The 15,442-nt window shown below is 42.0% G+C and overlaps 1 protein-coding gene across 2 annotated transcripts in view; it reads left to right on the forward strand.

The window, feature by feature from the left end:
* Nucleotides 1-406: 406 nt before the first annotated feature.
* ENPP1 (ectonucleotide pyrophosphatase/phosphodiesterase 1) overlaps nt 407-15,442 on the forward strand; it is a 55,494-nt gene continuing 40,458 nt past the window's right edge. For both annotated transcript variants that reach the window (XM_084512838.1, XM_084512839.1), the window contains exons 1-2: nt 407-622; nt 14,794-14,866. In XM_084512838.1, coding sequence (XP_084368964.1) covers nt 443-622; nt 14,794-14,866 — 253 coding nt within the window. In that variant the 5' untranslated portion in view covers nt 407-442. The remainder of the gene's footprint in view (nt 623-14,793; nt 14,867-15,442) is intronic.

Genomic DNA, 15,442 nt, shown 5'->3' on the forward strand with positions numbered 1-15,442 from the left:
GAGGCTGAACCAGGTTGGCGTGGCTAACCCCAAGACGTGGAAGGGTCTGTAGAAGGGCACCTAGGATGGTGCCGCTCCGATGCTGCTGCCCCCGACCTCCCGTGGGACACCGACCCCCAATTTGCACCAAGACGGGCACGGGGAGGGCAGGAGGCATCCGCAGCCACCTCCACGCGGGGCAGGGCAGCCCCACGGCGCCCTCCCGCTGCCTCTTCTCCCTCCTCCGCCGCCGCCAGCGGGCAGCCCCGGGACACGGCCCCGAGCCGGTGCCGCGGCGGGGGCTGGCGGGCGGGGCGGGGCTGGGCCGGGCCGGGCCGCGGCTCATAACAGCGGGCGGCGGGCAGAGCAGAGCGGTGGTGGAGGTGGTGTCGGCATGCCGGGCGGCGGGGGGATGGCAGCGGCAGCGGGGGGCTCCGGGCAGGGCAACGGGGAGACGGTGGCCATGGTGGCGGCGGCGGCGGGCAACGGGCGGCGGGAGGGCCCCGCGGGGCCGGGGGTGGCCGACGGTGAGGCGGGGGCCGCGGCAGTGCCCATGCTGCCCGCCCTGGAGGTGGCCGAGGAGCCGGAGAAGGCAGCGGGAGGCAGGAGCAAGGACCCCAACACCTACAAAGTGCTGTCGCTGGTGAGTGGTGGCGGGGGGCTGCGGGGAAATCTGCACAGGGGGGTTTCAAAGCCGTGGGGAGCCGAAGGGACGGGGGAAGGAGTGAGCTGGCTGCGTGCTGGGCTCGCACTGCGCTGCCCCTGCAGCCGCTCGCAGCCCGGGTCTGCTGGACCTGCGTGCAGAGCCGCTGTTAGCAGGTAGGTCAGCTTCCAGTTTTAGCCACGCTGCTGTATTATAATTATCCTTCCTGTAGGGCTGTGGAAATAAGACTGTCCAGACTGCCTGGTGTGATCATTGCGAGGCTAAAGTCATTGTCAAGGTTAAACCGGGGCACTCGTGGAAGGAAGCTACTCTGCAACCGCAGCAGCCTTTATTGCTTCACACACATTATATATATATAGAGCATACACCTGTAAGCTGTCCTCTTATCCATTACAGCATAAGGATTAAGGTGCTTTTCCAACCTTAGGGGTACTGTTGTAAGCTGGTTACTGTGTCAAATGAACTGGCTGCCACACTGTAGCAACTATATACTTCCTGACCTTTCAGTATTGTGGTTACTATTCCCAATGAGCTGGTCACCACGCCATCGCAGCTACACTTATGTCATGCTTCCTGACATAACAGGCTGTACCTGGCATTTGCAAGCTTGTCAGAACCTTATCATAAGAAAAATAGCAAATTTCACTGAAGGTTCTATCATAGTTTCCATGCGGAGGTCTTTCTGGCAACTGTACTTCCATTTAAAAAGACTTTTCGCCAGTAAAGGGCTGTAGCTTGTTTCGTAACTTTGCCCCCTTCTGGGAGGGACAGGCTGTTCCAATAAATGCCATGATGATGAAAACAGCCCATCATTTTCCAGTCCTCAAAACAGGTAGTGATAGTGAAAAATCACATGTTATTCAAACCCAATGCAATTGCTCTAGCCTTTTTAGACTCTCATACAACAAAATAATTAGATATAAACAGTCACTTCAGGACTGGTGTTGAGCACAAATTTAAACTTTTGTGCATACTTATGCACACTTCTGAGTCAAGTCCTTATTTTCCAGACCAGCTGGCAAAACATTCATCCTGTGCTGACTGAAGTTTTCAAGTGAAGTATACATTGTCTGTACAGAAATAATTTGAAAGCTCTAAATATAAACGACCATGAACCCTGTAGCATTGCTTTCAGATCTGTTGCAGGCAGTGACAATTTAGAGTATTCAGAGAGAACCTGGAAAAGTTCCTAAATATTGTAGGTGATATTGGCCTGAGTAAAACAAGAGTATATTTGGCTCAAACATCATATTAGGAAGTCAGAATGGTGAAAAACTGGAGTTGGAAATGTAGGTCCTTTTTATTACCAGCTGCTGCGTTTTACAATGTGTTAGTAGTGTCATTCCAGTGTCAAGGTAAGAAAGGGGTTAGCCTACCTGCTTGGTGTTCTGGGTCATGCAGTGGAAAACAATAAAAGTGATGTTGTTCAAAGTAGGCATAGGTAGACTTCCTTTGCCTGCATTTACCTGAATTGCATGCACCACTGCTACTACTGTTATTTGGGTATAGATGGTTTCAGGTAAGTGCCTGGATTATGCTTTTTATTTTTTCCCCTCTTATTTTTGTTGTTTAAAACCAACTACAACAACAAATCTTTCTGGGAAGCAGGGACTTGTTCATATTCCCCTCTTCCTGTCGTGTGCCTGCCACCCACAGACGTCTGTGCAGGTTGGGAGCACGCCCTCTGTGTTACCGGCTTCTGCCCATGGGGTGAAAATTCACTGCTACAGAAGATCTGCAGGGTTCCCTTGCAGAAATGGTTGTGCCACACAGAGCCAACCTATGGATTCTGGTTCCAGAAGCCTCTCGATGCTACATGGTGGTGCTCAGCTATTGTTACTGGAGCGTATGATGGTTGGGGGAGGATGTGGGTAGTTGAGGAAGTGGTATAGAATCGCATCCACTTTTAGCAGTTTGTGCTGCGGCAGGCATAATTCTAGCTCAGCTGTAGGTTTTCACACGGTGCTGGTCACTCTTCTGGCGCTGTGTGCAGAGAGGATCCCCTGGCTGGTGGGACAGGCCTGCAGGACTTACTAACCCATCGTGCTTCTCTGAAGGCAACAGAGTGAAAATATCTTGAGCAGCCATGAGAGATGATCCTTCTATACAGTTCTGAAATCTCCAAGCATACTTTTGTTTTGCTCATTTTCTGAGCTCTTTCATCCCTCAAAGCTGTTCGTGGCCCCTCCAGGTGCACCTGCTGCCTTTGTAGGACTGAGCAGCTTGCTGCCCGCACATGAGCAATGTAATTCTTTCTTTGGTTTGAAGTTTTCAATTTAAACCTGCCAGTGTTTCTCAGGCATTGCATTTTGGTCTGGTTCACTCATTTCACTGAAATAATTTTTCTATTTGTTTAAAACAGCTGAAGTGTCAGGGAGAGGAGGCGGAATGTAACAAAATAGATGACTTTTCTTGTTAACGGCCTTAGACTTTCCTTTGACAGAGCTGGAAAACTCATTTTAATGACACTTTCTAATTAAAGTTTCTTTAGAGTTTTTTTTTGTTGTTGTTGTTTGTTTTTTACAGCTTCAGAATTCATGTTTAGAAAAATTCAGGTAAACTCTGGGCTGAGACCTTGAAAGTATGATCATTTCTTTTAAAGATTTACTGAAGCATTTCATGGAGCATTAAGAGTAAAATTACTGTGGAAGTCTGGGATCACTTTTTCCTTTTACTTTTTTTTCCAAAAAGGTTAGCTCAGTTTTTAAAGATCAGTGTTTTAGGCATGTGCCAAACACAAAACAGAGTTCTGAAGTTTTCTTCGTTTGCTTTCTGCAGTTCACTGGGAGGGTGGATAGAGCTTGTGTAATACCCTGTGAATTTAAACAGCTTTTTGTGCCAAGTTCAGACAGTGTGACTCTTGGTATGCGCTCCCAGAAGCCATTCTCAGTTTTAAAGCTGGGTACAGACCAGTACAGATGCCGTGAGGACCAATACAGGATGTGTGGTTGAACTCCTGTAGATGTGGTTGCCTTTTATTTTGGATGGTTAGTGAGCTCCTTATCAGCTTCAGGGTTAGACCAAATTTTTGGGTGGGATAAAATGTTGTAAGCATCTGCAGATGGAAGCCTGTGAGGCAGGCTTTTAGCATGCTTCCGTGCTGGAGATGGGTGGTGTGGCACGGGAACAGGTTGCCCAGAGAAGCTGTGGGTGCCCCATCCCTGGGGGTGTTTGAGGCCAGGCTGGATGGGGCTTTGAGCAACCTGATTTAGTGGTAAGAGTGCCTGCCCATGGCAGGGGGGGGTTGGAACTGGGTGGTCTGTAAGGTTCCTTCCAACCCAAACCATTCGGTGATTCTGTGACATCCCTGGGAGTCTCTGTACCATTCTCAGTTGAGCTTTTTGCCAAGCAGTGTAAGTTAAGTGTGATAAATCAGAAGTTTTTTCTTTCCCTGTTGTCATCACCAGCTAGAGCCCATCTGGAATACTGTGCCTGGGTTTGGCCCCTCCAGTACAGGAAAGATCAATTAAACTGGAGTTGGTTCAGTAGAGGTCCATGAAAGTGGTTGGGGTTGGAGCTTTTCTTCTGTGATGAGAGGCCAAGGGAGGTGGATGGGTTCAGTCTGGGGAGGAGACACCTTGGATGGGGATCAGATCACACCCATAACAGTAGCCATCCCACAATTCCAGGGATGTCATCAAGAAGATGAACCTAGGCTACATGGGCATGAGACAATGGTCATAAATTGAGCAAGAGAGGTTCTTACTGGGTGTAAGGAGGAACCATCCTAGTGAGGATAACTAAGCGTTTGAACAGGCTGCCCAGAGGTCCCATGTATCCTTGGAGGTTTTCAGGACTCAGCTGTGTGAATCCCTGACCCTTCAAAGTCTGCGTGCAGACTTTCAGCTCCTGATGTGGATGTGGTGGCTGGATGAACTCTTCTCTGACTTCTGCAGTTGCTGTGATGGGGCCTTTGTTCCGGGGGGAGACAGCACAGAAAGCTCTTCCACACCCATGGATTTTCCCTGTGTGTTTATTGCTCAGGCATGAATGTAACTGAGAGGAGAGGAAATTCAATGCCAGGAAAGTGCTTGACCCCTAATTTTGTGATTATTGTCTTAAGAAACTTTAGTACAGGTATTCTGTGGGTTCCAGTTCCTTGGCAGTGGATCCAGCTGACTCAAGGGTACTGTACTTTGTGCCTGAGTTTGGGAGGTGTGGGCTCCACATGAAGTGTTTTCTCTAATCTTTTTTGTCTCTCAGCAAACTATTCAATTTCAGCCTTCTTGTACTGTCTTGCATTATGCCTTCCTTTTCTCATTTTTGAGTAAGGAAAAGTGGCACTTACTGAAATTACTTGCTCCTCTGAGAGTGTTGGACTAGGCTCAAATGGGGCCCAAGAAACTCCCCGCAGCTTAACGGTAATATTAAAGTGATTGTTTGCCAAGTGATTATTATTATTATTTATGGTGCCAAATGTCCTTTGGCGATATAAAAAGTAAAAATGACAGTGACAGGGTGTCCACAGTATATGTAGCCTTTGAAGTGCTATTTGCTTAGAAAATATTAAGGTAGATCTTGGCCAGTCTCCAATATGATAATATTTAGTAGGAAACTCCATTTCAGTGTTTGGAAACAGGATCTCTTACAGTAAATGTCTTTCCTGTGTTCCATCAGAAGAGCAACCATTAGAGTTGGAGAGTTGTATATGTTTTGAATTCTGAAGATGCAGTAAAAAATGATGTTTGTTGGAAGTTTTCTTACTGCATTTGCTGTTGATATTGTGTAAATGCATCTGATTAAAAGTACATATACTTGTTAGCCATTGATGTATAAACAATACATTAATTGTTGCTTCATTTAATCCATTTAAACAAAATGTCAGATTTTGGCCAAACTTAAGATCATAATCTTTTTAGTGGCGTTCTTCAGTCATCTCATTTTTTAAGGAAGGCTTTGAAAATAGTTCTCATTATGCATGTGGAGTAGTAAACCCATAATTGCCTTACTCTTCTTCATGTGGCTACATCTATGCTGGGTATTGAAAAGAGAAATCATCTCACTCTTGTGCTGTAAAAAGCTAAGAAACCTTCAGCCATTCCAACTGTGAAGACTTTTTTTTTTTTTTTTTTTTTCCCCGGGGATAACTTGTATTCATGCTTAACTTGTGCTTTGCTTCACAGTGCTCACCAGCATATCCTACCCCAGATGACAGAAGCTGATACTAAATAAAAACGTGATCCAAAGAAGAAGCACTTGCAGGAATTAAGGTTTAGTCTGTATTTAAACAACAAACAAAACCCTCCAAACCAAAAGTTTACATAGAAATCTTCACCGGGGAGAACAGGGACTGCCTGTGTAGTAATTGTACTTGGGACTCGTTTGAACTTTACTGCAGGCTAGGCTGATCCTTGCAGTGTCTCAGAGTTGCTGTCTGACCTGAGACAAAGTCACTTTGTGTCTGGCTAGGCAACAGCCAGGTGTGACTGCAGCTTTTGTAACATACTTGAGCTAACTTTGAGCTGGGTAGGTTAGGCAGTGCTGCCAGCATGGACAGAACAGGGTGGCATTTAGGGCAGGCCATGAGATACCCTCATGTATCTGAGCTGGAGGCTGAAAACCATCCTGCAGGCTTCAGTCTCACCTCTGAGTGTAGTGTGTGAGTGGTTTTGGTTTCATTGGCTACAGCCACAGTGCCAAGCTGGGGATTGACCTAAGTACATCCAGCTGTGGGACGTGCGCACTTCTGTCAACATCCCTGGCTGTTTTCATGGCTGAAAACATCCACATTGTGCCTGGGAATTTTAGTTTAGACTATCTGCTGATGGATTAGACTGTAGTGTGCTAGTATCAGCTATTTGGTCTGCTCAGACCACGCAAATTAGTGACTGGGGCTGTGATTAGTGCCATGTGTGCTCAGAGGTCCCGCTTGAGCATTTCTTTAATTTTGCAGTAATTGTCAGGGACCAGACAAGGGCAGGTTGTGCTGGAGGAGAAAGTAAACCTGTAGGTAGGACAACAAGGCCAACGCAGGCAGTGGCCTTGCTGGTGAGGGACATGGCGAGCAAAGCAGGTTTGGGAACACAAACCATGTTTGGCTAGTAGTCTAGACTGCCAGATGGGTCTGTAGTGATGAAGCAGGTCCAAGGTCAGGGAATAAAGTCAAGTGTGTGAGATAGGGGTCAGGGTCTGGATCAATGAGGTGTTTAGCCAAGATGGACAAGGCTGCAGGGTGGCCATAACCCAGCTCAGACAGGGAACAAGGGCAAAGACTGCCTAAATGCAGCTCCCAAAAGAGGTTTGGGAGAGACCCTGCTGAGGCTTCTGCTGGCTTTTTGTCAAATAACTGTCTTTAAGGCAGGTTGGGATTTCCCAAAGAGTGCTCTCAGCAGCTGCACCAATGTCAGAGAGTTGGACCCCAGCACAGGCAGCCAACTCCAGGGAGCAGGGAGAAGTGTCTTGGTCCTGGCACCACCTCCTCTTAGATGCTAAAGCAATAAGAGACCAGTTAAGAGTTTAAAGTTTAACCTTCTGTATCAACTTGAAATCAGAACAAATGTCTGTTACTGTGTTAAAGCTCTTAGATTTTAGGTGAGGTCAAAGATAGAAAATTATGCAAGGCTTCCTTCCAGCTTCAGCTCTTCAACACTTTCCCTTGGTGTTTTTTCACTAATATCAATAGAATTACACAATGGCTGAATTGTTCTGTTTTGACTTACTGTGGAAAGGTACATTTTTATTGATTTCAGCTGAAAGAAGGAATGGAGCACATTAAAGGTTCTGAAAATGTGGAAGGCTTGCAGAGTTTCCTGCTATGGAGCCATTAGTATAGAAATTAATATACCAGTAAACATCACTGTGACCATACTCAGTGGGAACTGGCTAAATACTTGTGTTAAAGAATGCTGTAATTGAATTTGTCATTGTGGTGCATTGCTGTAGTGTTCCAGTTGAATGAAACATTAGTACATGCTATTTTCAGAGAACCTATTTTACAATGATCAGTGTTGGAATTTTGAAAATAACACAGGAAATATATCAACACAAAAAACACAAAAGCTTTCTGCACTGAAAAACAAAACAACCAAACTTTTGTTTCCTGCACAGATGTTGCACAGGTCAGTTACATAAGAAGTTTCCGTAAGGGTTCTTATAAGGCAGGAGTGGATCTTGTTGTAAATGCAGTGTGGTGGAGGGCACATTCCAAAAAGTAGAGTAAGGGCTTTTGGCTATTGCTTAGCTCTTCAGCACTGAGTGAGTAAGATAGCTAAGAAGAAAGGAGAATTAATGAGAAAAGACGTAATATTTCTAGAACTGGAAAAAACTCAGATGTACCATTTTGCAGTTCGCTTGTGCAAAAGTTTATAGGCAAATTGATCTAAATAGATGCTTTTTAATATGCAGTAGTATTTGGGCACAAATTTGAGCTTACTTGGGATGTTTGGTAGCATTATCAGTACTCAGTTGAAGCAGCCCCCTCTGTACACTTGTTACAGATCTTACGACAGTACTGTATATAAAAGCAGCTTTACATTTAGTCTTGAAAATAGACTTTTGGAAGAGGATGAGCATAAAGATGGTTCAAGGCCTGATTTTCTTCTCCACTTGTGCTTTTATTCATAGGTCAAGTGTAGCTTGCTTGGGCTGTAAATTTGGCATGACACAGTGCTGACAACTTCTTCTTTTTCTATGTAACCATGCTCTCCTGTGTCACTATCACTAAAGTAGATAGTTGTCTCTGTCTATTGTGTTCATAGTTTGCTGTGCTAAGTAATTAAAATCGTTTTTGAAAGTATGGTACAATTTTTTAAAAGGTACTTTTACCCTCAGGAACTCTTTTCAGTCCTGTTTATCCTTAAGTCTTTATAAAACAAAAAACAAACAAACAAAAAAACAAACAAACAAACAAAAAAACAACTAAAAATCTACCTGCTTATTTAATAGCAGAGTCAGCTGCTCTCTGGTAATTTAATTTCTTTAGAGAGAAGTTAAATTTCCTGGTTTTTCTCTTTTTAAACTAGTGTATACTTGTAATTTTGTCTCCCTCTAAATTCTCACATGGCAAATACTTTAAAAACAAGGCAGCCAGTGGTAAAATGTATGTGCTTTGATGTGAGCTTGTGTATTAAATACTTTCCCAGAGAACATACTGTACCTATATGGTTGCATAAGCAACAAATAAGAAAAATATTTTAGTACTGAGCTGACAGCTGCTAACTCTGTTTTATTTTTGTCTCTTTCTTGTTAAAACTAGACACTTAAATAGTTTTGGAAGGTACTTTGAGAGCTGTAGTATGATAATGTTTTCTGCTGATATTTCCCCCACCAAGTCAAGTCACAGCTCTTTGGTAAGCTCCTTGAAGGCTTTTTATGATACCTTACAGTGGCATGACGTGAGCTGCCTTTAAAACTTCCCTGTCTGTTGAATGACCTTAGGCTGCAATAGTATGTAATAACAGTCTGAGATCATTCCATAGAAACAGCATGGGTAGACCTTCTGCATGCCTGTTTGCGAAGAAAAACAATCTTTTAAAGAGTAAATCCTTTGTGAAGTTCTGAAGAGGTTTTGGGAGCAAACCCCAACTTTTGCCTCTGCTGACTTCAGGATAATTCAGTCACTTTCAGTGTTTAAGGACAACCAGGATCTGCAAGCCTCTGCTGCTCCTTTTCCCCTGTGGGCTCCAGGCACAGAATGTGGATCAACAGAAGCAAGTCTTTGGAGAACATAAAAATATTTACTAACGTGGAAAAATGGAGATGAAGGAAGGAAGAAGGATGTGTATGATGAACTTGTTTCAGTGTTGATTACTTCATTTTGGTGACCTATTTATCTACGTGGCTGTGCTGGTGTGGATAAAATATCCACTTCGTTTCAGTTTAGTAGAAAGTCTTAAATATCCTCCTGTTTGTGAATAAAGCTGAATTGGTGAGGGCTATCCCTGTTTAAAAATAGCTTTTATAAGCATGAGCAAATGTTCTGCTACCTTTGGCAAGTGTAGATAAGTATTTTTTTTTAATCTGTAAAATGTTTTCTGCACTTTTAACAATGCTCTTTATAAAGACAGAAGGTGCCTATATTCTTACTTGAAATTCAGTATATATTACTATGTTCTTTACACTTTAGCAAATTAAATTATTTCTCAAAGATCTTTTGGTGTTAAAGTCCACGTCTTCAGTCATCTATTTTAGGCACACAAAATGGTTAAAAAAAAAAAAAATAAAAAAATAGTAAGCCCTTCACAGATCCAGATCCCCGTGGTTTTGGAAAATTCCATGGGTTTTGTAATACTGGCAGCACCAACCCAGTCTAGACGTGCTCACTTCATAGACAGACATGACACAACAACTGCCAGAGTCAGTCATGGAGGTTAGAATGAAAATCCACTATTTGCACCGCTTCTTTATTAGTTACATAGTGGTTAGTTAATGGATGTGTCTTCAACCTTGGATTGACATGGAACACCAGGGATTAAAAAAGGAAGATGGAAAGCAGCTGAGTACATGATAGGCAAAGAGTGAGGAAGGTCAGTCAACACAGGAAGAAAGGTAATCCCCAATGGTTATTCCTTAAAAGAAATATTCATGTGTTCTTTGCCTTAGAAAATACAAAATAGAAGAGTGGAGGGAGTGTAGGAGTGATGAATGAAACTAGGGAAAAGTGAAGAGAAACAGACCATCTCAGAAGAACTTTGTTGTTCTTTTACAAAGGACAGGCAACAGCAGCTAAGGCTGGTGAGAGGTTTCCCTGTGTATCACTAAGAACTGCTGTGCAGCTGATCAGTCTCTTTGGAATCTGGTACATGCAGCCTGCATGTGTGCTGGCTTTGTGGCCCTTCTACCAGCTCTCTGAAACCCCTGGTGAAATTCTCTTTAACTTCAGCTCTATGGAGAAGTGTTGGAAAAAATCTGCTCTCTAACCATGTTATCATATTGCCATTTGCCCAGCTCAAAATAAAAAGCTTCTGAAATGTTTTTGGGATTGCAGTCTTCCAGACACACAACCACCTATTCCCAACCACCATAATGTTTACAAGGCAAAGCTTTTATTGTGTCCTCCCACATAAAGGAAGCAGTGATGGGACAGAGATTCATCCCTAGATGACAATGTTTCTGATTCCAAAACAAACTTTCTCAGAAAATATTTTTAAAACAGGACATTTTCTCCTCTGCAGTTGTTAGTGTGTTGGTTTAGAAACTTTTCTCAAATATTTGTATTAAAACCAAATCTGACATTTTGTCCTAGCAATCTCTCAAGTTACAGAGCATAAAAAGCTCATGTGCTACACTTGTCTGTAATGAGGTCTGGTTCTTTAATTTTATTTGCCTTCCTGTTATGTTTTGGATTCCCATACTCTTTCTTTTTGCACGTTTTTCTTCTCAATTCTTGCTCTTTTGCAGGGTGGTGGGATGGTGAGGAATGAGAGAGAGAACAGGTGAGGTGTGGTGGACAGCTGAGTCTGGTGCTTGCAGCATGATGCTGCAAGGTTCTAAAAAGGTTCCTGATAGGAAACCTTAAGCAATATGTGCAGGTACTTGTTTCTATATAGCAACAAACATAAATTAAAAACATAAAATAATAATAAAAACTTTATGCAGCACATTGCAGCATCCCAAACTTGAGTTAGTCATATGCAAAATAGTTCAGGTTGTATTAGTAACCTATCTGCTGCAGTAAGGTCCCATACAGCACAGTAAATTAGTACACCTTTGGACTATAGTAGCACAATGACTCTGTACCTGGGCAATCTTATTTAAGAGCTGTCTTCTGTTGTCATCTGCAGAACTGATTATCTTGGAGCATTTTCACTGACAAGGTGTCAACTATTAGTGTAACAACTCCTGCAGGACCTGTTACTGCTGTTGGCTGGGTTTAGTTAGTATAGCATAACATTTGTGCCATATGTGTGGGGAATATCCAGATGACTAAAATCATTTACGTTCAAGGTAAAGCTTTGGTTCAAAATAAGTACATGGTTTAGTGTATGAGGTTTCAGTTGGCTGTTCCAGAATGTTATCAAATGCCTTGGCTCTAAGCTGCCATCCTTGTGAAGTCTCTTTATTAAGCTCTGAAGAAAAAAGAGCTTTAGAATTCTACAGTAAAAGATTTTTTAAGATTAAATTTTAAAGTAGTAGGGTTAGTGTTAAGAAAGCAAAGGCCTGAATATCCAACATATTGATTCAATACAATTTTTCAGCTCTTTTATTATAGGTGGACATAGTATACTAGGTAAGGACCATGACCATATTTGTTTTTCTTGTTTATGCAAAAAATTTGAGAACAGAACTGTTTTATAGTAGACAAGCAGAGGACTGGCAATGTGCTGTGATTTATGATGCACTGTGGTTTCCAGAGTATTGCTTACAGGAAACATGAGTTGAACTAATTCATCAAAAGCATTAACATTTTCAAACCCAAAAGAGATTCATATGCCATAGTGAACATAATACTTTCATGCCTTTGCTAGTTGAAATTAAGCATGTTCAGGAAAGTGTAAAACTAAAAATCTGGAACACAATACAAAAATAGGTCTTTGTAATGCTTGGTCCCCAAATCTGAGGATTAGAGTTACACTCAGGATAGAGTGGTTTTTGTTTAAGGCCTGTTTGTGGTTACATATCAGAGGACATTCTACTCTTCGAGCTTGGTAGCGTTGCACGTTAGGAGTAGAGAAATCAATACGTCATCACCCTGAAATAAAATATATTCAAGTTGGCTTTTTATAACCAAATGAAGCTTCTATATTCTGAATAATAATATATAAATAAAAGGAACAGTAACACTCTTTACAAGGAACAGTAACAAAAGGAACAGTAACTCTCCAAGTTTTCACTCTTTCCACTGATTTTTCTGGGCTTTGAAATCTAGCATCTGATGTGCTACTTACCTCACTGTGCATGTACTTATCTAGGTGGTATTTCAGATGGAAGATTTCAAAGGTCCAGAACAATTTCCATGGAAGATAATACTTTTGATACTGACTTAAAAAAATAATAAAAAATCTTGTTACTGCACGTTATTTTGCTAGGAAAAAAAAAAAAAAAAAAAAGGAAGGGAAAAAAAAGTGTAGAGTTTTGCAGTTCTGTCATTCTTGAGAACTGAATTAGTGGGTACTTGTTACTTTTCATCACTTGTAGTATATCTGGCAGGTGTGTTGATAATGCAAATTTTCTTATTGTCTTATTATTTTCCTTCTGTCAATTCAAAGACAGATTTGAACTGAAAAAGTAATTGTTTTCTCCTCTGGACATTATATTAAATAATTTAAGAAGACAGACTTGCTTGGTGCAGAATTCTAGGATAAAGTTTGATCAGATCCAGTCAATAATTCCTATTTTTTAAATGCTATATTTGTAATCTTTAGTGAATAAAACTGTGTTATGAACTGTGTATTGTCTTTAGTTATTCATGTACTCATAGTTTTAAAAGGTGCATTTGAGAAACAGTTGGGTGCATTTTAAAATGTGGTGAGTTAAAACGTGATGAGGCAGTGGGCACAAACTGGAATGCAGGAGGTTCAGTCTTACCACCAGGCAGCACTTTTGTACCATGTGGGTGACAGAGCACTGGCACAGGTTGCCAGAGAGGTTACCAAGTTTCCCTCCGTGGAGATCTTCCAAAGCTGTCTGAGCAGGTCCTGGTCAACAAGCTCTTTCTGGCCCTGCTCGAGCAGGGAGGCTTGGACCAGATGGCCTCCAGAGATCCCTTCCAGCCCAACCATTCTCTGATTCTGTGAGTTTTTGCTGCATTGCACTCAAAAGGCTGATTCGGCAGCTTTTGCTGATGGAGAAGTAGAAAAAATATGAAGACTTTGTGTAGGCATGTACATTAAGTTTATTAAAGGCTGTCTGAAAATTCAAATGGTTGTTTGAAAGTCATTTTTGTCAGAAGAGGATGACCAGAAAGGTGATGTATGTTCTCTGCTGTATTTACCTCACCAAATACTTCTGAATAAGAAAGTCTTGTGCATTATTTTTCTTAAGGTAGTTTGCAAAAAGTCCTGAAAGACAAAGCACTTTATTACATTTTACATTTGGACAGAATAGCAGCGTTGAATGCATTGCTGGCTTTCCTAGATTCCCTTTAATTTCTGTAAATGTAGTGATAATATATACAGAGTCATGTAATTGTCTAGGTTGGAAGAGACCTCAAGATCATTGAGTCCAACCTCTGACCTAACACTAACAAATCCTCCACTAAACCATATCACTAAGTTCAACATCTAAATGTCTTTTAAAGACCTCCTGGGATGGTGACTCCACCACTTCCCTGGGCAGCCCATTCCAATGCCTAAAGTATACACTATTCCATTCCAATGCCTAAAAATACACACTATTCCTAAAGTTTATGGACCAAATTCAGTGCTTATGAGCTTAGAAGTAATCTTGCCCTATATTTGAGTAGGCATTAGATCTTGTGTTAAAATACTGAGCGTGAACAATATGGTGCTTGTTTGATAACTTGAATATATTGAGAATCCAAAGTAAGCATGGTGGTAGTTTCTGGTCAGTGTAAGACACTGTGGTCGGTCTAATGTGACATCCCGCAGTTGCTTGCCATAGTATAGACCAACACTGAGCTACATTCTAGGAAGTGGGAAAAGGTTTTCCTGCCTAAGAAAATTATAGGTATCACTTAAGGGCCAAGGCTTTTGTTTGTAGTCTGTGGTCAATGGCATAACTTGGTTCACTTTCTTAGAACAGCCCAGAAGGAAGGAAGAAGTGGAAGAAATAAAGTTCTTTAGAAAACATATATGTGTCTAAACATAAGCTTCCCTTCCCTTCCCTTCCCTTCCCTTCCCTTCCCTTCCCTTCCCTTCCCTTCCCTTCCCTTCCCTTCCCTTCCCTTCCCTTCCCTTCCCTTCCCTTCCCTTCCCTTCCCTTCCCTTCCCTTCCCTTCCCTTCCCTTCCCTTCCCTTCCCTTCCCTTCCCTTCCCTTCCCTTCCCTTCCCTTCCCTTCCCTTCCCTTCCCTTCCCTTCCCTTCCCATCCCATCCACAGGCCTAGTCTAGAGAACCTTCATGCATGGGTCATTAATTGCAAACATTACTGCTTCTTTGAGTGAAAACTGCTTGTGAGAGTGGTGAGATCAGCCCCTGAATCTGTATGTTTATCAATTTCAGTACAATTGTTCATCATTATAGAGGAAATGAGGGCTATCAGAACCATTCAGTGATCACTGAAGATTGTTTTCTTTTCCTTCTTGTCCCACAGGTACTTTGTGTCTGCATGTTAACGACAATCCTAGGATGTATATTTGGCCTGAAGCCGAGCTGCTCAAAGGATGGTAACTGACATGTCTTTTATCAAAAATATTTCTAAGCAATTCCTTTTTTTTTCCCTCTTCTGTAAATTACTTTTAATATTATCAGAACGTCACCCTTTCTTGTTACATGAAGAGGATTGGATGTATTGATTGAAATAGCTTCAGTTAGAGTGGTATGAAAATACTGGGAAACAAACCTCAGGTGTACTCAGTACCTGTGTACTTCACTGAAAGGTAAACTGATCCTGGCAGTCAGTGACTGGTCTGGCAGCTTCCCTGTATCTCAGCTGTCACTGTGGTGATGTCACGTGGCTGACTTTTCTCAGTTCACTATTTAAAAAAACAAAAAAACACAACACGCAACAATTTCTATTCCATGTTGTCCTGGAACATTTATTTTTTCATCTTTTCCAGTCAACTATGAAAAAAAAGTTGTTTTTTTAATGGTTAGAATTCTTGTCTGAAAATGTTCCTTGTGGAATTCCTTTGGCTGTTTTCTGTCCTGAAAAATACATGATTTTTTTGCTGTTGAAATTTCTTCAGGTAGAAGGTTAAGAAACATGTTTTAAGAAATTAAGCTTCACTTTGGGAACAACA

This window comes from Aythya ferina, assembly GCF_964211825.1.
Source record: "Aythya ferina genome assembly, chromosome: 3".
NCBI lineage: Eukaryota > Metazoa > Chordata > Aves > Anseriformes > Anatidae > Aythya > Aythya ferina.